Source organism: Protomyctophum bolini (genome assembly GCF_963924005.1).
Source record: "Protomyctophum bolini genome assembly, chromosome: 15".
Classification (NCBI taxonomy): Eukaryota; Metazoa; Chordata; class Actinopteri; order Myctophiformes; family Myctophidae; genus Protomyctophum; species Protomyctophum bolini.
Window position 1 is genome coordinate 37036299 of NC_137876.1, and position 23039 is coordinate 37059337.

General features: G+C 46.1%; 1 protein-coding gene across 6 annotated transcripts in view; it reads right to left on the reverse strand.

Annotated features, from left to right (window-relative positions):
* Window positions 1-625: 625 nt before the first annotated feature.
* The window catches only part of meis2a (Meis homeobox 2a), a 101001-nt gene continuing 78587 nt past the window's right edge, over window positions 626-23039 (reverse strand). For 3 of the 6 annotated variants that reach the window (XM_080783510.1, XM_080783508.1, XM_080783509.1), the window contains 3 exons: window positions 9365-9423; window positions 7332-7442; window positions 626-2723 (listed from right to left, as the gene is read on the reverse strand). In XM_080783510.1, coding sequence (XP_080639636.1) covers window positions 2413-2723; window positions 7332-7442; window positions 9365-9423 — 481 coding nt within the window. In that variant the 3' untranslated portion in view covers window positions 626-2412. Of the gene's footprint in view, window positions 2724-6693; window positions 6793-7331; window positions 7443-9364; window positions 9424-23039 lie in introns of all 6 variants that reach the window. The other 3 variants (XM_080783513.1, XM_080783512.1, XM_080783511.1) reach the window with 3 other exon arrangements.

The window sequence follows — 23039 nt, forward strand, 5'->3', positions numbered from 1 at the left end:
TGCACCTATAGGGATAGATCTATACTATTATTTTATTATATTATAGGGACAGCCATTGCACCTATAGGGATAGATCTATACTATTATTATATTATATTATAGGGACAGCCATTGCACCTATAGGGATAGATCTATACTATTATTTGCAGCTAATGTTTTGGTCTAAGATTGAGTTGAGATTAATTTGTTTCTTATGTTGTGTACAAATGGATGTTTCAATTCAAAAGTATAAACATGCCTATATGCCACATGTCTGTGCTCCTCATTGCCATTAGAGAGTTATTTATCACTTGGAGGACACTGGTTTGCCTGAATGGATTGCAATGGCAAAATATATTTCAACCACAATTTATAATTGTCATTTTAGAGAGCATTGGGCAGCTGAGATTAAACAGGTCTTTCTGAATGGAGTGTAGAAAATAGGAACCTAATTGTTTTAGTTTTATGATGCTGTGTACACAAATTGAAATTTCAAACGGGGGATATATGATTGTTTCTGAATAATAATAACAATAACAACAACAGCAACAATAATAATAATAGCAAATTATTATATAACTATTACTGGAAAAACTGGGCATAGTTTGTTTATAACACAGTTAATCACACAAAAATCTAACAAAAATCAAAAATGAAATATTTATTACAGCATTTGTGACTGAACACCTTTTAAACATTACGTCACAGTCCTCATACAAGTATTTAATGTATTTTTGACAAAGCTTAAGGGAGACGGCATCTTATCTAGTGAGGAACACGTGCTGAAAAAGGAAGGAATTCATGGACATACAATATCAATGCCACAGCAGATCTGAAACTAGCAAAAACATTCTTTTTCAATTGAGGTAAACACATTGAATATCTAACATGAAACAATTAATAGACTGAACTCTGTACGAAGTTTTGTTACAATACTCTCTCAGCTTTCCCACCCCCCTAAAAGCATTGAGTTCATAATTTAAGTTTTGTTTTGTATTTTTTTTTCTTCTTTTTTTTTTAAAGTTTTTTATTTTTGTTGTTTTTTCCACCTTTTTTGTTTTAGGTTTTTTGGTGCATCAACCATCAATTGCTTCTCCAGCGCCACAGAATCAACTATTGTGTCAGTATTGTCCTTATTGGCAAGTAATGTTGATCCGTAGACAAAGAAGCGCTGTGGGATGTTGCTTTTCCACTATTTAAGCTTCCTTCAATAGGCTCTTACAAATGAGAGTCCAGGATACAAAAAAAAATAATAATAATAATATTAAAATAAAAATGTATAAAACCAACACAATCCAGTGCTTGGGCAATTCAAACTAAGATTTTTTTCCCGTTAAAACCTACAGGGCAACATTCATTCATGAACCAAAAGAGAGAGAGAGAGAAAAAACAGGGGCATGACATAATGTTCAGACTGAATCTTCTGGAGAGATCCGGTGTCATTTAGCAGCCTTTTCCCCGTCATGCCCTGCTCTTACGGGGGGACAGGACCTGATTGCCCTCTGTCGTTTGGAGCCTTTTGTGTGTGTGTGTGTGTGTGTGTGTGTGTGTGTGTGTGTGTGTGTGTGTGCGTGTGCGTGTGCGTGTGCGTGCGGGTGTGCGTGTGTGTGCACGCGCGTGCGCATGCGCGTGTGTGTTGCTTTTTTTTAGATGTTCCATCTTCTTGTTTATTTTTTTCTCTTATAGTGCTGTGCTGCCGGGACAGTTTTCTCCTCCAGGTTGGAGCACACACAGTGTGAGAGAGAGCGAGAAAGGGTTAACCTTTTAATTCTAGAACTAGCTCAGGAAAACATAAATCGTGTGTTCAACGGAAAAAAAAATGCACAAAGTTTTAACTTAGTTATCTATACTTTTTTTATACTACAGTAGTTATAACTCTTGGAGTCTTTTTGACTTTTTTTTTTTCTTCTTCCAGAGTGAAGTTTTATTTTAGGAGCGTTGGAGCGCGTCACATGAAAGTGTATACTGAACATGTTTATGAAAGTGTGCGTGAGAGGGCGAGAGTGTGTCTGTTTTTTCTTGCGTGTGTGTGTGTGTGTGTGTGTGTGTGTGTGTGTGTCTGTGTCTGAGTGTGCATACGTGTGCATTTGTCCATTCCTTTGCACACGTGAACGTCAATCAACGTCCTCCGTTGATCTTTTACCAAAAGCTCAAGACGTTACAAAGTGTTCTTGCCAGCTTGGTCCTCCGTTTGGATGAAAGTAACAAAATTGACAAGTCTTTAAAAAAAATCATCACAGCTCATCTGGAATTCTGTTTCTTTAGTGTTTTAGTGTCTAATTCTGGTCAAAAGGGTTTGTTTTTCATTCTTGAAAAATAGTCTCAAAATAGCATTTTTATTGTGTTGGGTTGCTGTTTGTTTATTTATCTTTTTCCTCTTTTCTCATAGTAGCTGCTGTTGTCATCTTGGTAGCAAAAAAAGTTCCCTTATAACTATTGGGCGTGGATGTCCAGGCCTTGTCCTCCAGTACTGTTGTCAATAGGAGTCAGCAAGGGGGGGCTCTGCGCAGACATGGTCATTCCTGGGTGCGGGGAGGGTCCTCCGTGCATCAGCATGGCGGGGTGGTGGTGGTGGTGGTGGTGTTGGTGGGGGTGTCCGGACAGGTACGGGTGGAGGGGGGGTCCGTGTCGGAGCTGCGAGGGGTGAGGGGACATCTGGTGAGGAGGGGTGTAACTGGGCGGGGCCATGCTCATGCCCATAGGACCGCTCTGAGGTACGTACTCTCCTGGCATGCCTGGCAGACCTGAGAGAGAGAGAGAGAGAGAGACAGAGAGAGAGAGAGAGAGTCAGCTATATGCAGTGCAGAAGTGCAAAAGTTTGCAAAAGTACAATATTTTTATCCGAGATGTAGTGGAGTAGAAGTAAAATAATTGGAAATACTCAAGTAAAGTACAAATATCTTAAAATTGTACAGTGCTTGAGTACATTTTCCTAGTCACTTTACACCACTGGCTATATGGCAGTGTTCACACAGTACAATATGGTAAAGCAGTTTCTCCCTGCATGGTCCATTCTCCATAAACACTGTCTCAATTCAATTTAGTTTGCTGTACAGCTTGACCAATGAAGGTTTTATGACACGATCCCATTGACTCCAGCGCTTTTTTTGTTTCTGCATGTCAAAGAGAGTCATTATTGCGCCGGACTATTTTCGGCGTTGGTGAGTGGTTTACAATGCCCAATAGTGTTGTGGTCAGTTTCTCAGGTCGGTAAGCGATCCTCCGCCGTCCACAGACACTGTGAGTCCTGGAAGACGCGAGGAAAACCCACCAGCCGCATTGATGTGGAGAAGCGTTAATACTTTTACAAGCGGAACAGTCAATTCCCCTGCTGAATTTAGTGACAAACTGAATAGGCGTTTTCTCATGGGGATGGTGCCTCTTTGTGAACATATTTGATTTAGAATCCCTTAAAGAAGTTATTAAATAATTTAGCGCTCAGTTAACTATCACAACACGCCAGTCTAAGAATGCCGTTCAAAGCTTGTTTTTTTCTTTTCTTTTCTACCCCTCGGTAAGAAGTACTTTTAACCAAAACAAAGTGCTGCTCTTAGATGTGAGGCAGTATGGATCTTTTTTCTTTTTTCTTTTTTTTTGCAGAGTATAATGACGACAGCAGCTAAAGCACATAGATGCCAGGAGACAGCAGTGAGATGGGAGAAGCGAGGGAGATAAAAGGAGAGAGGGAGAGAGGGAGAGAGAGGAGGAAAGAGAAATGGAGAGACAGAGGAATATGCTGATGATGCTCTACCAATTTATACTTGTTTGTATACCATGTGTATTGCACTGAAAATAGCTGATCTACAAGCTCACAACACCTCGCCTTGTGAGCTTGTAGATTTGCTATTTCCAGCATGTATGTACGCAACCAAGTAGGCTAGAAGCCCGGTTCATATGGCCAAGGTAGTTGGCATCTCTCAGACTGTGACAGTGCTGGCTCAGCAGTGCCACCGCTGGGGCTCTTCAGGAGGGGGCTGTTTGTTGTGTGTGTGTGTGTGTGTGTGTGTGTGTGTGTGTGTGTGTGTGTGTGTGTGTGTGTGTGTGTGTGTGTGTGTGTGTGTGTGTGTGTGTGTGTGTGTGTGTGTGTGTGTGTGTGTGTGTGTGTGTGTGCGCGCGTGTGTGTTTTTGAGAGGGGTGGGCTTGGATGTGGGGGTGCTCCTGGAGCCTGGGACTGGAGTATGGGAACATGCCTGGTCCAGAGGCCTGGACCCTGGGGAGAGGTAGGGGAGTGCAGGGGTCCTGCTGGAGCCAGGGGGCCTGGGGTCTGGGTTTGGGTCTGCCTGGGCCGGCCCGCTTTGTAATGTGAACCCCTGGGGTATTAGACGCTGTGCGGAGGAGGGGAGAGGTCGCTGCAAGGTCACTAGGCATGCTCACTCTCTGCATTCCTCCACCTTAGAACACCGCAATTAAGAAATTACACTGGAGGGCCCCGGTGAAGGGGAAGAGGAGGAGGAGTAGAGAAAGGAGAAAGGGGGGAAAAGGGACAGTGGCGGCCAAGATTAATGACCAATCTCATTGGCTGAAAGCTGTGCCATTTTCTAATACTCAAACCCCATCCACGTCAGTTCATTTGAAATGCACGTGTTTGTCAGGGCAGGTCTCTTAAAACCCCACTATCGGGGTCATAAAATGAATAAATCATTCCGGGTGTTGGGGTATGAGGGGTGCCCTCACCTCCATATAACCTGGAGCAGCTCCCGTTAAAAGGCCCAGCAGATGTTTTTGACACTGTAAGCTGGTAATCTCCACTCTTGTAAGCTGCAGTCATTCCATTAAGTAGATCTGAGACCCCCCCTCTCTACTTTATTAACAGGAGTGGTAAAACCATCTGAAGACAATAACTTGGGACTGACTAGGCTTCTCTCTCTCTCTCTCTCTCTCTCTCTCTCTCTCTCTCTCTCTCTCTCTCTCTCTCTCTCTCCGCATGCATGCATGCCTGCCTGGCTGTTCTCTTCAGTTATGGCACAGCAGTCCTGCTCAATGGCTGGTCATAATTAAGTACCAAATATACCATATTGTGTGGCTGCATAATCAAATCAAGAGAGGATAATATTCCTCTGTATTAAGCTATTAATGTAATTGGTCATGAAGCATAAAGTATGTTATGTAATTAAATAGTCTCAAAATTATATAGCCCTATATTAAGAATTAGCCAACCTGAGCAAATGTTGTCTCTGTGTGGCTGTTTTAGGGAACATTGCTTCCCGTTTTTTCCTTTTTTCTTCTTGGTGCCATTAGCAAAGACAGGGGGGATGAGAGAGAGAGAGAGAGAGAGAGAGAGAGAGAGAAGAGAATAGAATAGAATAGAGGGTGAAATGGTCTCTGTCGGCAGAATCGCCGCAGTGACCCTTCGGAAAATCCAGTCCACATTTACATATAAAGGGTTCTTTTAATCAAGGTAAGTGTTATTATATTGTGCCTCATTGGGCAAAGGAGTTTAGGTCTTAAATAAAATCTCTTCTGTCCTGCTGCCTTTGGGATGTGATATGTCTTGATTTTTCAAATGTCAGCACTGTGGCACTAGCGGGCGGTGGAATGGCCGGCTTAATCAGACCACTGCCATTTAGCTGCACAGGGACTGTATGTGTGCATGAGAGGGATAGTGTGTGTGTGTGTGTGTGTGTGTGTGTGTGTGTGTGTGTGTGTGTGTGTGTGTGTGTGTGTGAGTGTGTGAGTGTGCATGTGCGTCTGTGTCTGTCTGTGTGTGTGTGTGTGTGTGTGTGTGTGTGTGTGTGTGTGTGTGTGTGTGTGTGATCCTTTCCTTTTATATGCAGCCATGCTTAATGTCTACAGCGCATTAAATTTATCTCACTGTCTCCCTGCTCTTGTCTGTGTGTCTCATGTCAGGCTAGTCACTGGCCCCGGCCCCCCTTAAATCGTCTCCCCTCCAGTAAAAAATAATCAAAACACACAGCACCCTCAGCCCCCACCCCCCCACCTCTATTTCTCCCTTTACACAGCATAACACCCCCCCCCCCCCCAACCCAGCCTGCAGTGAGGGATCGGTCATGTCACCCACGGCCCGTATATCTCACCCAGGGACCGTAATGTACTGCGGTGTTCCCGTCTTTGCATATAAGATAATTTGGGCATCAATCCTTCCCCAGACAGATTTATGTCACTCGGAGGACAGTTTCACTTCTCCTTCTTTATCGCTTCACTGGAGCCTGCTTAATTTCTCCCCGTCAGCCCCTTTCCCCCGGAGATGTTATTTTTTCCCTAAATGTCCAACATTTGCATTGGCTGTCGGAGATGGGGAGAGCGATGGCGCTGTTGTGATAAATAAATTTGCGCGAGCGCCATGCCAGGTCGCCTCGTCCCCTCCTCCTTCTTCTGTTGTCATCGCCGTTGTCTGGCGCCACAAGTCAGCTTCTCTTTTCCAGGACCGCCGGGAGAAGGAGAAGGCCCCTCAACTTTGACGGCTCCCACTATTCCCAAGTCTTCAATTCATTCTGGGCAACTGCCCCCCTCCTTTAAAACATTACGATGAAATGGCCCTGCATGCTAGCAGATAGTTGTTGCTGTCACTGGTGTGTGTGTGTGTGTGTGTGTGTGTGTGTGTGTGTGTGTGTGTGTGTGTGTGTGTGGGGGGGTGCTGCTGTAAAGTTATGGCCGGGGCAAGGAGGGGTGGTTGTGGTGGAGTGAGAGGGTACAAAAAAAAATCCCACAAGCCCCCAAGTATGAAGAAACCAAGGAAAAGAGCCCAGTACTTACTTCCCCCTTTTTCTTTGCGTTTTGCTTTACAAGATGGAGGTTACATGTAGTGCCATTGCCCATCCATGCCCATATTCATCCCCATTCCACTCATAGGTCCTAGAAAGAGGAGATAAATGCCAGAAAAGGGTCAGCAGGAGGTTTGAATCACAAAGGGAGGTCAGAAGAGACCCAGGGACGGAGAGAGGGTGAGGTTAGTAAGGTTTAGGTGGAATACGATGAGGGCGGCAGAAGAAGTTGCAATGACGTGTACAGCGGCCTGCAACTTCCCCGTATTGTTAGAGAAAGATTCATGGGTACATGTTTGTTTGATGGGTTAGAGGACAGACAAGCAAGGCAGGCAGCAGACAGGGGAGGCAGTCTGGATGCAGGGCGGCGGGGGTCTATAGTGAGGGGTAATGGCATATCGTTGTGACGTTCGCTGGTTAGTATTGGGTTTATATGATGCTGTCATGTAGACCTATTCAGTGCTAGAGATGACTCAATCTCATGCTACAAATGTGGGGGTGATCGGTGTCAATGTCGTGGCAGTAGTTCTAACTGGCGGGGTAACACTGGTGACTGGTGTAGCAGGCATGACGGCAGGAGGAGGGAGAGAGAGAGACACAGAGGAGGTAAGGAGAGACGGAGCGGCTTACCAGCTGGCCGGATCCCCATATGTTGCTGGCCGTCCAGCACGAAGCTGCCCATCGGCTGGCCCTCCGGACTGTACGCTGCTCCTTGGCTCACTGAAGGATCAAGAAGAAAGCCTGATTGTAGTCAAAACGTGGACACAAAAGGAGGGGGAGAAGAAGAGAAGACATACCAGACAATCAGCAATTGTCCCAGCTCCAGCCCAAACATACTGTAAGACATTGTGCTCATGTTTATGGACCGCAATGACTGACGGACGCGCACGGCATGTAAGCACGCGTACAGTATGTACTTGCACTGAGGCACGCACGCACACATACACACAGAGACAGACAGACAGACAGGCAGTGTCACTCAAAGTCACACTCGCATCCATTGGTTGCGTTAGAGAACAGAGGAGGTGCATTGTTCTCTGAACGAGAAAAGAAAAGCATGCAGTTTGACAGGAAGAGAGGAATCTCTGCCAAGGCCAGCAATACACCAACCAACACTCAAATCAGCAGTCATGTCATCAGATAATCTTAGAATCAAGATATAATAATCCATGCTATAGATTATGTTACCACTGATCATGTAGACAGTAACCAAAAAGGCCTAAATCACTGACTGTTATGTGTGATTTACTTAAGTGGTATCAGTGGGAGATCCATTTATAATGACACTGTATCTACAGTATAAATCAATTAGTTTAATTGTATCTTCTTGTACCATCTATTATTAGTGCCAGAGAAGAATAAGTAATGCTCTTTGGTGTCTGTTAGTAAACAGCATATTCCAGGACTAGAACAGTATAATCCTGGGTAATCTGTAAAGCTTGAAGATTAGGAGAAGCTGTTAGTCACGCTGTCTTTGGGAAGATTGCTGATTGCCACACATTTTTGGAGGCCTATTCGCTCAATTATTATCACACACAAGAGCACAATAAATGTAGCAAGTTTCACCCACATTTGGGAGCAGATCTCATCTCAGTAATTGCATAACTTGATTTGCACAATCTCCAACCCAGTTTGTGGGGACTTTCTAGAGACTGATCTTGCTAATCAACAAAAAAGGCTTTTTTCCCTCTCCGAGACAAATGACTTGGCTTCTTTTTAGTAATGCCATAGTCAATGCAGCTTAGGGTAGCTACATAAATTCCACAGGATTCTTTGCTCGATTGCAGAGTGGCATGTTTATGAGTCCATTTTTCAGTGCTTTTTGTCATCTGACCACCACAGATATGGAAAATCAATGCGTTATCAATTTACAATATGAAGCTTTCCATAATCCGCTTAAAAGGAATGGAAATCTGTCCCCACATAAGCTTCAAGTCCGAACATCAGAGATCAATGACTCATATAAAACTCATTTTCCCTCCTGAGGCTATTTTTCATGACCTGAAATAAATTGTTGCTGTTGAACTGAAATCATGACGTACACAAAAGCATTGTGAGTTGAGTAGGGGCCTTGAAATCTAACATGCACTGAATGACTATAACATCAAAATTCAGAGTGATGCTTGAGGGAATAGAAAAATCAGCAGCATGAACACCTCTCACCCCCCCCCCCCCCCCCTCTACCCCACCCCAAAAAGAATAAAAAAGAAAAAAAATATGTGTAGACATCCAAAAAAAAAGAAGAAAAGAAAAACACAAGAGACATAACTCATGAATTGCTGCTAGCATTTCTGGTGCTCCTCTTGTGCCCAATTAGCAATTCACAGAGAGAGTGCTAATGTACCTCTCTCTCCACTTAGATTGGGAAATCTCCAATTAGAGTCAATCAGCGAACGGCTCGCACCGCTGCCAAGCGCATCCCATTGAGAAAATGGGAATGGGGAAGATGAGAGTGTGATGAAAAGAGGGAGGGGAGAGAATCGCTGGGTGGAGTTTTCTTTTTTTTCTCTCCCCTCATTTGGCCGGATGTAGGATACTCCCTTTAAAAAATCGTGCTCCAGGCATGATATGTATGCCAGGAATGGATTAAGAAAGAGTGTTGGCACCCTGGGGAAAAAAAATGGTGTATTCTACTGTATGGGTTGTTCTTTTAAATATTTTACCTGCTCGATTTGATTGGTCAATCATGGGCTGTACTATTCTTCTCCTGGCGTTAATGAACCTGGCAGAGAGGAAGAAAGAGAGAGAGAGAGAGAGAGAGAGAAAACAACGTTAAATCACGGGCATTCACACACAGAAGGATTCATCACAAGCCACCACAAAGACAAAACAGTTTTGCATGACTTAATGGCAACATTAGCCCCCGAGTCCTTGAGAGAGAGGCGCTCACAACAAAACGGCAACAACAAAAGGGTGATTGTGCGCAGACTTGGGAACCCGGCGAGGGATACTTTTAATGTTCCTTATGATCTATTCTCCCCTTGTTTAATAAAGCTTTTGATTACGTTTGGTTGCTATGGGCACCGGGGAGACATTCCTCAAGTATTAAGTGCAGTGTGAGTACAGCAAAAGGAGCACATCTCTATCCCTCTCTATTTTGCTGCTACCTCGCTCTCTCTTTCCATCATTCTCTTTCTCAAACTCACTCAAATGCTAAAGCACACACACACGCATGCGTGCACGCACACACGCATGCGTGCACGCACATACACAAAGCTCACACATACTGTAGTCCAGTGGTTCCCAAACGTTTTAGCTGAAGACCCAAAAGAGACACTAGTGAAAATAGTAGATCTACGCCCAATGCGTCACAAGCTTGTATAACAGCTATTGTCACTACTTCTTAAACATATGTTTTCTTATTTATTTCTATTTCATGAAATTACTGAAAAAGATAATTGAATTTGTCTTACATTCGAGGGAAAAAAATACGCTTTTTTAGGGAATGTTTTTAAATAATTAAAAACAGAGTAAGGGACCCATAAAAATTTGCCTGCGAACCACAAATGGATCCCGACCCACTGTTTGGGAACCAGTGTGTAGTCTGACCCGGTGTCCCCTCAACAACCAGTGCTATTTCTAGAGAGTTGTTGCTCATTAGAAATTTGAAATAAGTTTTAAGTTAGCGAGGTGCAGGATACAAATGGCTCCTTTCATTACCCCCCCCCCCCCCCCCCACACACACACACACACACACACACACACATACCCCCACACCCCCTCGCAGAGACCCCCACTCTAGCTTCATTGTAGGGGGCTATGCTCCCCTTCCAGCTGTCTAGAAATGAGGACCAGGCACGGCCACTCTGCGCTTTCACAAGGTATTGTTATGTCAGCGAGCCCATCAATTAGGCTGTCTGAAGTTTTATCACCGCCACGGCGGCGAATAAGTGCAGTTCCACAAAGCCTCCCCAGCCGGCCTCGCTCCTGCGGCTTTTCCACTGTAGAGCCCGGGGGTCATCTGGAGGTGACTGCCAGCCAGGGGCAACCTTTGGAACGTGGAATGGGACGCCCATGGGGCCGTGTCAAATACAAGCTGGCAACTTTGGCCAAGCGAGCTCTCCTCACCTATTTCTTTGTTTATTCCATTTTGTTGTCTCTTCCTTTACGACATTTCCCAATCACGCTCTCTCTGTCTATCTCTTCCTCTCCCTTTTGCTCTCTCTCTCTCTCTCTCTCTCTCCCTCTATCCTGTCTCTCACATACTAAAAAGGCAGTGAGGAGTTTGCACTACAGGTATCCACATATGGTTAATATTAGAGGGTGGTTTCAAATCATGGTGGGGGCTATCCTGAATGGAGCCCAGTGCTCGTTCCATACTTTAAAAAAGGAGAGAGGGAAGAAAAAAGAGCGTATACTCCTAACACGCCGGGCACGGCACCATGGCTACAGCTCGAGGACCGGTCATTAGAAGGAAGGGAGGGCTGGAACCAATTTGGGCTCCTAATCCCCCATGAAGACCCGATACCTGCCCTTACCTTCTCCAATGAACTTAAACGGCTGTAATCTGCCCCGCTCAAAGTGACATGGTTAAATGTACAAAATGCACGGCTGGGAAAAGAGAGAGGATCGGCGCTCATTTGCCAGGGGGCATCCAGAGTGCAGGTATACGCAGGGGCGCCACGGGCCCCCGAGAGCCAAAGATGAAACGTGTCCATATGAGAGAGAGAGAGAGAGAGAGAGAGGGATGGAGCGGGTTTGAGATATTGATGTGTGCCATGTGATTGCACTGATGGTGTGTTACTGGTCTGTTGTGTCAGTGTCATGCTGTACTGAGAGCCACATTCCACCAGTTGCTACGGCGTGGTTGTTAAACTAAACTGAACTGACAACGAGAAGGAGAGACAGACAGACAAACAGGACATGCACAGACAGAGGTTGAGTATGGTCGGATATCAGATAAGTGCATGAGTTAGGATTTCTCAAAGCAAAGAGGATCACATTTTCCTAACATTGAAGGTAGTCTTCTTTTTATTGACGAGAAAGGGAGAGCATCCTTCCCACTCATCAGCAGTGTCAGAAATGCCTGCGGTGCTCAGGAGAAAGAGAAAGAAAGAGAGAGAGAGAGCTGCTTGCTGCATCAAAACCAGCTGAGCAAGTAAACAGTAAGACATTCCTGCTATCGCGCTCACTGGGCCAGCTTTAAAGTACAAGGCCTGCCTGCCAAAATATATGTCCTGCGTTTTTTCCACCCTAGACGAACAGAGAAGCACAAAATCACAACCACGTGCTTTCTTACCTATTCTGGGACGAAACCATAAACACGTAATATTAGCAACGTTCTACCCAGGTGCTAAATTTGCCCATTGGGTTTCCAGTGACTTCAGAGGAAATCTGCTGTGTATTGAAGAATATCCAGTAAAAAGGGGGTGGGCTGGGACTGTTTCTATTTCAGATTTACTTTTTATTAGTTTTCCCTAAATGTGACTTTGAAAACAATGTCACAACGGGGAAAAAAACAATGTCTACTGTTTTCTCCCTACAACGTAAACGAAATGTATGCCATAAACTAAAGTACAAGCGAAAATGTTTTCCTACACTAGGGCATGTTGTTGTTGCCGAAATAAAGAATATGAAAAACAGCTCCATACAGAAACAGACAAACATATGGATGTTCAAATATTTTCCCCACAAACACTTGTCAACACTCCCTGCTCGGCGTCGCACGCAAACACATGTGCGCATGCGGGCATCGGAACACGTGCGTGCACGCACGTTTTCATTCTCCTCGGCATGTTACCACAGTAACGGTGTGGCGGGCAGTGAGCTCAGTGCAGGGAGGGGGTCTGACCGAGGGCCCCACTCGCGCCCCCTGAGCGCCTTTTATCAGTCTGAGTAAAGCCAATTGAGATTATCAGAGCTTGGCCTGATAACACTGTTTTCTCTCCTCCCATGAGCTGCTAATGGTGTGTGCTTAGAACAACACAAAGCAGGTGTGTGCTTAGAACAACACAAAGCTAGAATCCTCACAGAGATGAAGACCAGGCGCACAAGGATGGACAGATAGGTGGGATGGATGGATGGATGACAGGGTACGTGGGTGGATGCATGTATGGATGGATGGATGAGAGGGCGGGATGGGCAGATGCATCTTTGCAAGGCAAGGCCCTGGCACAGAAACGGGCAGACCACAGGGAGTCAGAATTCCCAACCGCTTGCTAAAGCATACATGCGTAAATCCACACATCCACGCCATGGACACGACCACAGTCACCACCAGTGTGTCCGTAGGCTAACCAGAACACAGGAGGCTCACAGGGGACACTGGCTTAAAAACCTCCAACCCCAAGCTTACGTTTTATTATCTACATCTGGTGGTCTACCTTATTATGGCCTGCCTCTGCTCAGTGTTAGAGCACAGTAACATACACACATGTACGCTCGCACGCACACATACACACGTCACACACACACAGTCACACACACATACACACACACACACACACACAGTCTCACACACACGCACGCACACACGCGCACGCAGGCAGGCGCACTCACGCACGCACACACGCAGGCATGCACGCACGCACGCACGCATGCACACAGAGTACCTCTCAGCATGGGAACTCCATGCTGTCTTCAAACAAATAATTAAAGGCAAGGTTAGGGGGTCGCTTGGAGGTCATTCCTCTGGATACGGCACAGAATGTGTACATTACCCTGGGAGAGAGAGACAGGGGTGGAGGGGGGCAGGGGGTGACCGCTGTTTAATTTGGGCAACCAAGACACAAATACATTTTTCTCAAAGGCTTTTTCAAGGCCCATACTAAAAACAATCCTTTTTTTGTGGCCTAGGCTATTCTAGCTATGTATTTGTGCATGCGTGTGCATGTGCGCGTGCGCGTGCGTGTGTGTGCCTGCGTGCATGTGTGTGCCTGTGTGAGTGCATGCATGCATGCATGCAAGAATTGGGAGGTGACGTTTTGCACGCACATATCATTACATTACGCACACTATAGCATCATGAAGTGCACTTTCATACACTCCTAATGACTTACTCCTAACCTGAAATGGCATAGTGTATATTGGGGTATGCTCAGGCACAATGTGTCTCCATAAAAACGCTCACCGAAACACTCCCGTAAAAGCGGGAAGGGGTAGTAGCCTATATTTACAAGAGCTCTGCACTGTAAAATCCTCCTCAGTGTTACTTTATCCATTTGTAAGTGAGTGTACAACTCTGAGAGTTAAACTGACACTCAGGTTTTTACAGTGTGGGTGGTGTTGCTGTACACAGAGGCCAATAACAGATGAATGATGGAGCCATGACGCTGGGAGTCCTCTTGACACAAGGCCTCCACTAGGCCGGATCAACACTACACTAATATCTGACAGCACCCAGGTGCAGACCCTGGCTAGCATGCTAAAATATAATCTGTCAGACAGACAGATGAAGTGTATGAACAGACTACAACTGTCCCCCGCGCATAGCACAATAATCAAACTAAAGTTTGTTCGTTAGTAGTTTTTCATGCTTTTTCTGTGATAAATGAATTCTTTCTCTTGCAAACCCTACCAGTCTACCAGTCTACAGGCCAATAACCAGTAGCCATTGGTAAATACATTAGAATGTTCACTTAATCTCAACCTGACCAACCTGGTCTCTATACGTGATTGCAAAAATGTACTCATTGATTAGTCGACAAATTCCTATGACTATTAGTCGACTCAAATATACTACTGGTTCACCTTCACGACACTTGTCTGGATATTCACTTAATATCATATTTCATACTGAAACAAAGTCCTCTCATATTGTCATATTGACAGACACAGATATGGAATCACTGCAAACCAGTCCCTCTGACTCTGGGCTACGCTCTATTCTTGTTTTTTTCCCCCTGCCTTCTTCTCAATCTGTCAGAAAGACCTTGTTTCTGGTTAACTGACTCGCAGCCACACCTGGTAACTCGCTCCTGTTGTCAGCATTCCTTCCCTGAGAAATCCTCATGCCAAACCACCCTAGCCTGGAGCACAGCCAAGAGAGAGAGACAGAGAGAGAAAGAGAGAGAGAGAGAGAAAGAGAGCCGCTCTCTCGCTAGGTCGGCTGGCCAATCACGACAGAGAGTGGAGGGAGCCCAGCCAATCAGGAGTGGGGTCACTTGTTTGACGAGTTTGTGATGAAAGAGAGGAAACTGAGCCAGAGTCGGAGAAAGACAGAGAGACATACTAAACATGTCTAAGAAAAGAAAGGCTGAACTGCTCAGAATCTAACCATGCAAAGAAGGGGGGAGATTTTGAAATTGTGACACAGAAATAGCACTGCCTTCATATAGCTAACCTGATCGTGCCCAAGTTCGAGGCCGCATGTGCCAGAGAGGTGGGCAGTGAACGAGACAAGAGTTTCCGTTTGTCGGTCAAATTCCTGGGCCCCTTGCCTGACTTTGTAAGGAAGATTAGATGCAACACAATCTGAACTGGAACGTGCTGAACTCAATCCCGGATCATTGTTTGCCAACATGAATGTCCTCTGGTTCCCATTAGAGCTCATTGGTTCCATACTTCCGGCCTTAGACAGACATAAAGATTCCGAACTCCAAGCGATTGAGTCACTCCCTCACTGGAATCAAAGGAGGAAGGCTTCAGTTTGATCCCCTCCTAAAAAAAAGAAAAAAAGACAGAGGCCATGTAGGGAAAGAAAAAAAATCAGCTGTCCTTTGACCAGGAAGTGGATGCAGATTAACCCGACGAGGAGGGTGTGTTTAGCAATAGCAAACACTTCCTAATTACAGGTCCAGCCAGACGGTTGGTGGAGGCCAGCTCGGCCCTTCTGAACCTTCCCAACTCTCTCTGATAATCTATTGTTGGTGTCAACAACACTGATGGAATCAGTTCACGTTGGCCCGAACAGGCCCCCCTTGCAACAGTTTACAGCCTGCCACCAGACTGAACCTGGCGTATCTGTGGATTTATCATAAACTATCACAAAGGAGCTTTTCACAAGCTGTTCCTCCTCAAGGATGGAGGAAAGAGGGGATGGGGGAGGAGGGAGGAGATGGGGTGGGTGAAGGAGGGAGGACGGGGAGGAGCGTGGAAGCGTCGTCTAGTTATTCCTATCAGAGTTCCCCTCATACTCTCTCTCTCTCGCTCTCTCTCTCTCTCTTTTCTTCTTCTCTAAGTTAAAACAGGAGTCAAGAGACATAAGCCGTGTGAGCATTACCTCACCCCTGTGTTTGATTTAGTGCAGATGTGAAACACAGCAAAGCTCAGGATGGCTTTTTTCTTCTTCTTCTTCTTATTCTACACGAACGTCAGAGAGGGCCCACATTTAAGGGCAGCCACTGTGTTTACATAGTTCTACCTCTGTCTCTCTCTCTCTCTCTCTCTCTCTCTCTCTCCCCCGGTTGCTTTCTCTCTCTTGTGCGCACACACGTACTCATTCTCCCTCTATCGCTCTGCCTCTCTCTCTCACTGTCTCCCCTTCTTTTGTCTGCTCTCTCAAGGGGAAATGTTTCACCTCTCCTCCCTGGACTTTCACTGACCTGTTTTTCTTTCTCTTTTTATTGCACCACTCATTGCCCTTTTGTGTCACCCCCACCCACCCATGCATATGAGCAAAATTTGCATTGCTCCGTCACTCGATCTCGCTGTGGAACTCGTTCCTCTCCGAAACCCGTGGAGTGCACGAGTCATTAAGACTCAAGTAGAAAATCAGACAAAGAATTATATATTTGTGTTTCAAACTGACGTGATTTAACGAGCAGCTAATTAAAATAAATCAATAGCACTGCGGCATGCTCTCTGCTTCACTCTCACTCTCTCTCTTTCTCCCTCTCTCACTGATTCCCTGTCAGTTCCTGAGTGATGGTGGAACATCGCAGGTTGGAACTTGGAATACTACCCTAACATTTAAAAGTGTGCCTCCACTGTTTCTTAAGAGGAATCAGGGATCATGATAAACCAATCTGAACTGTGCCACACGTCATCTGACGGAAACAAATCATCCACAAATGCAAATAAAAAACCGCAAACGGTACACGTCTCACTTTCATGCTATGCATGTTATTTACATATTTACTGTTTGCTTGTCCACAAATGCTAGATAGGGTATTTAGCTATAAGGTTTCGTAGTCGGACGCTAGGTTTCATTTGCATTCTATTCACTTGACCATTTACCCTGTCGTATGTTGACTAGGGCTCATACACTCTGATTCTGCACTTTGTACGTCACTGTGGATAAGAGCGTACGTCTGCTAAATGCCTAAATTGTAATTTATGAATGTCTGTATATATATATTCACCCTGTCATCTACAACCCCCCAACCCTTCCAACGATCATCCAGTGGAGGGTTGTCACCCCAGGGGCCTGCAGGCCTGACCCCTGCATGGCGGGCTGGACGGCCCCAGCTGCCGACTGCTCGTCAAACACCTCCAGAGCATGGTTGGGCCAGGAAGACCATGCTTGTTGCCCCCTTTGATCCGACACAACAGCAGCTGCTGCTCCAACGAAGAGCAGCACTTTGTTCCTCTCCTAACTCTCCGCATCACGCTGTCCTACGGCACAAAACCGCCGAATCCGCTGGACTCAAGACGAGAGAGAGAGTAAAAGAGGGCGTTTTTTTTCCCTCTTCCCCGCAAAACATCAACAAGCTCTGACAACGGCAGTGGGGGGTTTTTCTTGGCCCCGACAGAGAGCTCTCAGGCATCTCGTCTTTGACTCTCTCTCTCTCCTTTTTTAAGAGACATGATAGTTATTGTTCAAATCAGCCAGGGTGAATGGAATGGACTGCGGCCAAGCCTGCCCCAGGCGTCAACACACCTGTATGAAAGAGGCCTTATTGTAGCAACCCCGGCAAAGCCAACCTGCACTAGCTCTACCAGTTTTCTGATGTCAAGAGGAAGGGTGGAATTTGTCTACCTCTCTCACTGTCTCTGTCTCCGTCTCTCTCCATCTGCCTCTCTCTCTCTCTCTCTCTCTCTCTCTCTGTCTCTCTCTCTGTCTCTCTCCATCTGGCTCTCTCTCTCTTTCTCTCTCTCTCTCTCTCTCTCTCTCTCTCTCTCTCTCTCTCTCTCTCTCTCTCTCTCTCTCTCTCTCTCAGACAGCACCCTAATCTTTAACCTCATTAATCCCTGTTTCTTCTCTGCGCTGGCACCTATGCTCTGGAATGTTTTCACTAATGCTATTATTTTTTTTGATTATCAGCAGGAGACGGGGTCGGATTAAGCAAGGTGTTGGTCTATATCCCCTTGTTAGCAAAAGCCCCTCTTATCTCTCTCTCTCTCTCTCTCTCTCTCTCTCTCTCTTGCGTTCTCAAAGACAACTCCTTAACTCCTTGTTAAACGTGCATGATAGGTGAACAAAATATGCTCCACCCCCCTCCCCACATCCTGGGCACCGTGGGACAGCTGTGTTTTTGCCTTGTTTGAAGTGTGTCTGAAAACATCCAGTGCATGTCAATATTATCCTCTGTCAAAGCTGCGGTACATGGTGAATGACAGAGATCGTCGTCAAGTGCTGGAAGGTACAGCATTCCTTAAAAGTCAGGTTCGCACCTTTCGGGTGGGTGAGCGGATCTCCGCTTTTATGCAAAGCCAGCAAGAAATAGTACAGGTACATGCTAGCCCACTGGCTGGTGCACACACACACACACACACACACACACACACACACACACACACACACACACACACACACACACTTGTCTGTCCTCTCCTTGCCCCTCTCTGTTCTTCTTGGTAATCGAGTGAGATATCCCTCAACTCAATCACGTATTGTCAGATATCAGACAAGAGGTGGCTTTGTGGATTACCAGGGGACGCTGATAATGACATGATGGAGGCATGGTATATTTCAAACAAAATCGAGTGTCAATTAACTGTATGGGTCTATACTATAGCATATATAGGCAACGTGCGTGTCTGAAGCTATGCAGGAAATAATTCCTTTCCTTCATATCAAACACCTCTCACTCCCTCTCTCTCTGTCTCTCTCTCCTTCATGAGACTATAATTAGTTCTCTAAGAGAGAAGAGAGGGGCCTGCAGACAGGGGGCTTCCATATACTCCATGCGCAACACACACTATACGTATATGCTCGGATGCACTTGCACGCTCACGTGCACACTGCACACACATAGACACACGTGCTGGTGCACACGTGTGTGCGGGCGGGCGCACGCACACATGCACGTTGAACACACACACACACACACACACACACACACACACGCACACACACACACACGCACACACGCACACACACACACACGCACACACACACACACACACACACACACACACACACACACACACACAGTATGCATACTGACATACACATACGCTCCTGAATCTCAAAAGCATTGGCAGGAGACAGAAAACAGAGCCAATGGGGGGGAGGAGAGGGGAAAGAGGTGGAAAGGTGCCCCCATTTTACCACCCCTCTCTCTCCCCTTGCCTTTTTTATTCTCACACTCCCATGCTATTAACCATGAATTTAGGGCAGTGAAAATGCACAGCAGTTTGAGCAATTAAAAAGTGACACCTAAACCTGCCAGATCGACTGCCTGGGTTCCCCTAATGCCTGGGTTTAGACTCACTGCTCTCATGCTTTTTAAGAGCGAGACTATTGGGGAATACGGGACTGTAGTGTGTGTGTGTGTGTGTGTGTGTGTGTGTGTGTGTGTGTGTGTGTGTGTGTGTGTGTGCGTTCCACTGGGATGTCATCATCTTCTCATCATTGTCTCTGTGGGGTGCGAGTGCACGTTTCTACGATGTGCGTTTACCGTCAGTGCTGCATGGTGCTCATGGAAGAGTGTGCGTGCGTGCATATGCTTGCATGTGTGCATGCTTGCGTGTGTACCGTATGTGTGTGCGACAGAATCATCGGTCAGATGTTGGCATGCCTACCTCTGACTCTATTAAATAATTGATCAGCGTTTGGATGTGATAACACACACACACACACACACACACACACACACACACACACACACATGTGGGACCCAGAGTTTAGGGCTAAAAAGCCAGCAGCAGTGATATAAATAGCTGTTGTTTGTAGAGAGCAGTGCTGGCAGTGGCAGCGGTGACTCTGTGGACGAGACCAGGGACTGTGATGTGTCCAGACCAGTGGCCTACAGCTAGACCAGACCAGGGGACTGTGAGGTGTCCAGACCAGTGGCCTACAGCTATAGACCAGACCAGGGGACTGTGATGTGTCCAGACCAGTGGCCTACAGATATAGACCAGACCAGGGACTGTGATGTGTCCAGACCAGTGGCCTACAGATATAGACCAGACCAGGGGACTGTGATGTGTCCAGACCAGTGGCCTACAGATATAGACCAGACCAGGGGACTGTGATGTGTCCAGACCAGTGGCCTACAGATATAGACCAGACCAGGGACTGTGATGTGTCCAGACCAGTGGCCTACAGATATAGACCAGACCAGGGGACTGTGATGTGTCCAGACCAGTGGCCTACAGCTAGACCAGACCAGGGGACTGTGATGTGTCCAGACCAGTGGCCTACAGCTATAGACCAGACCAGGGGACTGTGATGTGTCCAGACCAGTGGCCTACAGATATAGACCAGACCAGGGACTGTGATGTGTCCAGACCAGTGGCCTACAGATATAGACCAGACCAGGGGACTGTGATGTGTCCAGACCAGTGGCCTACAGATATAGACCAGACCAGGGACTGTGATGTGTCCAGACCAGTGGCCTACAGATATAGACCAGACCAGGGGACTGTGATGTGTCCAGACCAGTGGCCTACAGCTAGACCAGACCAGGGGACTGTGATGTGTCCAGACCAGTGGCCTACAGCTATAGACCAGACCAGGGGACTGTGATGTGTCCAGACCAGTGGCCTACAGATATAGACCAGACCAGGGGACTGTGATGTGTCCAGACCAGTGGCCTACAGCTAGACCAGACCAGGGGACTGTGATGTGTAGTTACATTACAAGTTTTACGTTTTACGGGTGCAAAGTTTTATTAATTGTATTCCTTCTCTCTTTCAAATTCCTAAACATTTAAGCCCTATTACAAAATGTTCAAAAATAGTAGAACTATAAGCTCCCAACACACCACATGAGCTTGTAGATCTACACATATTTATTAAATGTTTGAATATATAATTGATTAAAAAAAAAGTAAAATCTTGTCTATAATGACATGCCCAAAATAGGGACAGCAGAGTAAAAGTGTCTAATGATGGTGCGAGGACAGGAGGAGGCTCCATATAACAAGGCACATGATAAAGCAGATATGACTGGAGGGGGGGCCCCTCTCTCTGCACCGCACGTATACACACTGTGTGTCTTCCAATTGAAACATCATTGTTGGTAATGGGAGGAGATAAATATTCATAAGGCCGGGTGAGAAAGAAATCCTAGATTAGAGTGATATACTCTTGTTCCACCTCCCACTTTCCTCTCTCCGTCCCCCTCTCTCTCTCCTTGCTTTCTCTATCTCTCTTTCTCTCTCTGAACAGCCTTGATATGCATAATAGTACAGACTAATACTGGCTAATTCCTCCAGCTACCTCTGAATATCTTCATCAAAGGGTGCGTGCGTGCGTGCGTGAAGGCAGTGGGCTGCACCGTTTATTTCTCACCTCTCCCAAATTGCAAATTACCGGGTTTGATATTCACAAGATTTCAGGCTGCGTTCCAATTAGGAGCGGATTGTTTTTACTGAGAGACTCCCTGGCTGCTTTCCTCACTCCTTCCTTCTCTCTGCTCCCCTCTTTGTCTCCTTCCCTCCCTCCCTGCCTGTGCTTGGCACCAAATCTACTGATAGTTCATCCATAACAGGTCTGAACTGGGGCAGAGCATGGCTTAAACAAACAAAGGCTGTACTGATTTATCGGGTCCTACCCAGTAAAATCCTAACTGTTCATTTAACTCGTTGAGTGTACAAATGGACCTGAAAGGGTCCTAGTTAAATTAGGCATTTTATAGCATACTGTATGTGATGATATGGGCTTATTGGCTTCTGCACCTCAAAAGCTAGAGGGCATCACGCACGCATGCACGCACGCATGCATGCGCACACACACACACACACACACACACACACACACACACAAACACATACACACACACACACACACACACACACACACACACACACGCGCACATGCGTGCTGTCAGGAGGGGGTTGGTTCAGATTGGGTCAGTGGAGAAGAGACTGGAGACAGATTATTTTAAATATGACACCAGTCCAACAACAGGTAAGAGGGGCATGCTTCTTTACACATTGCTATAATCAGAGAGAGAGAGAGAGAGAGAGAGAGAGAGAGAGAGAGAGAGAGAGAGAGAGAGCATGCCTGGACGGAGAGAAAATACCTTGTTGAGGTTCACCAAGTTTAAAGAGATCAGCCAAAGAAGGAACTCCTGTCCTCTCTGGCTAGTGGCTACACACGCACACACGCACGTCCTCTCTGGCTAGTGGCTACACACACACACACACACACAAAATTACTACTAGTCACAGTCCTGCCATTTTTACTTCCCCTTCCAAACATACTGTATATAACAACAACAACAACAACACTAGCTCTCCCTGACCAGTCCCCCAGCCTTCCCATTATCAGCATCCAGACACACATAGCAGTGTGGCTCGCTAACACACAATCACACTGTGACACTGGCTATCTCCTCTCTCAGCAGATAAAACCATTTATTCCAAATCTACACTGTCAGGTTGTCTGGTCCCTCTGAACCTCTGCTTCTAACCCTGTTTGTGTCTAATGCTTTTCCACTCTCCACACATATTAACATTAGGCTATCAGCAAAACTCCTTGTCACCACTTCTCCCATCATTCCTCTCCTTTATTAAAACAAGACAGAATCTATTAACGGCATGGCTTCCCTGTGCAGTCTGCTATATGCAAGGGCACAGAGGGCATTTCTGAAGTGGGTATGGGTGAAGTGATGATATGGCATATCTTGAACAAGGCCTACCACCAATGATGAGCTAAGATGCTAATGTGAGCTTTGTGCAGTATTGCTGCTGCTGAGCTGTTATTGGTCTAAACCAGGGTTCAATAGCAGGAGAGGACAGCAGGTTTACCTTCAAAGTTGTCTTTATTTCTGTAAAGCCAGAATCTTATATTTAGCTGCTTGCCATATGGCTAAGGTAGCATAATTAGTAGTAGTTGTCACTACCACAAAGAAATCACATCCAAACAGGAGCAGAGCATGTGTGTGTGTGCGTGTGTGTGGGAGGGGAAGTGGGTTTGGCTGACGGCTGTGTGTATTGATTAGCTTGCTGCACAGCAGCACAACAGGTGTGTAATCACACCCAGATCAGTGTGTAATTAGATTTTCTAAGGCCAGGTGTGACTGTTTCACTCACTCTACAGTCAAGCACAAGTCATTTTGAGGCAAAC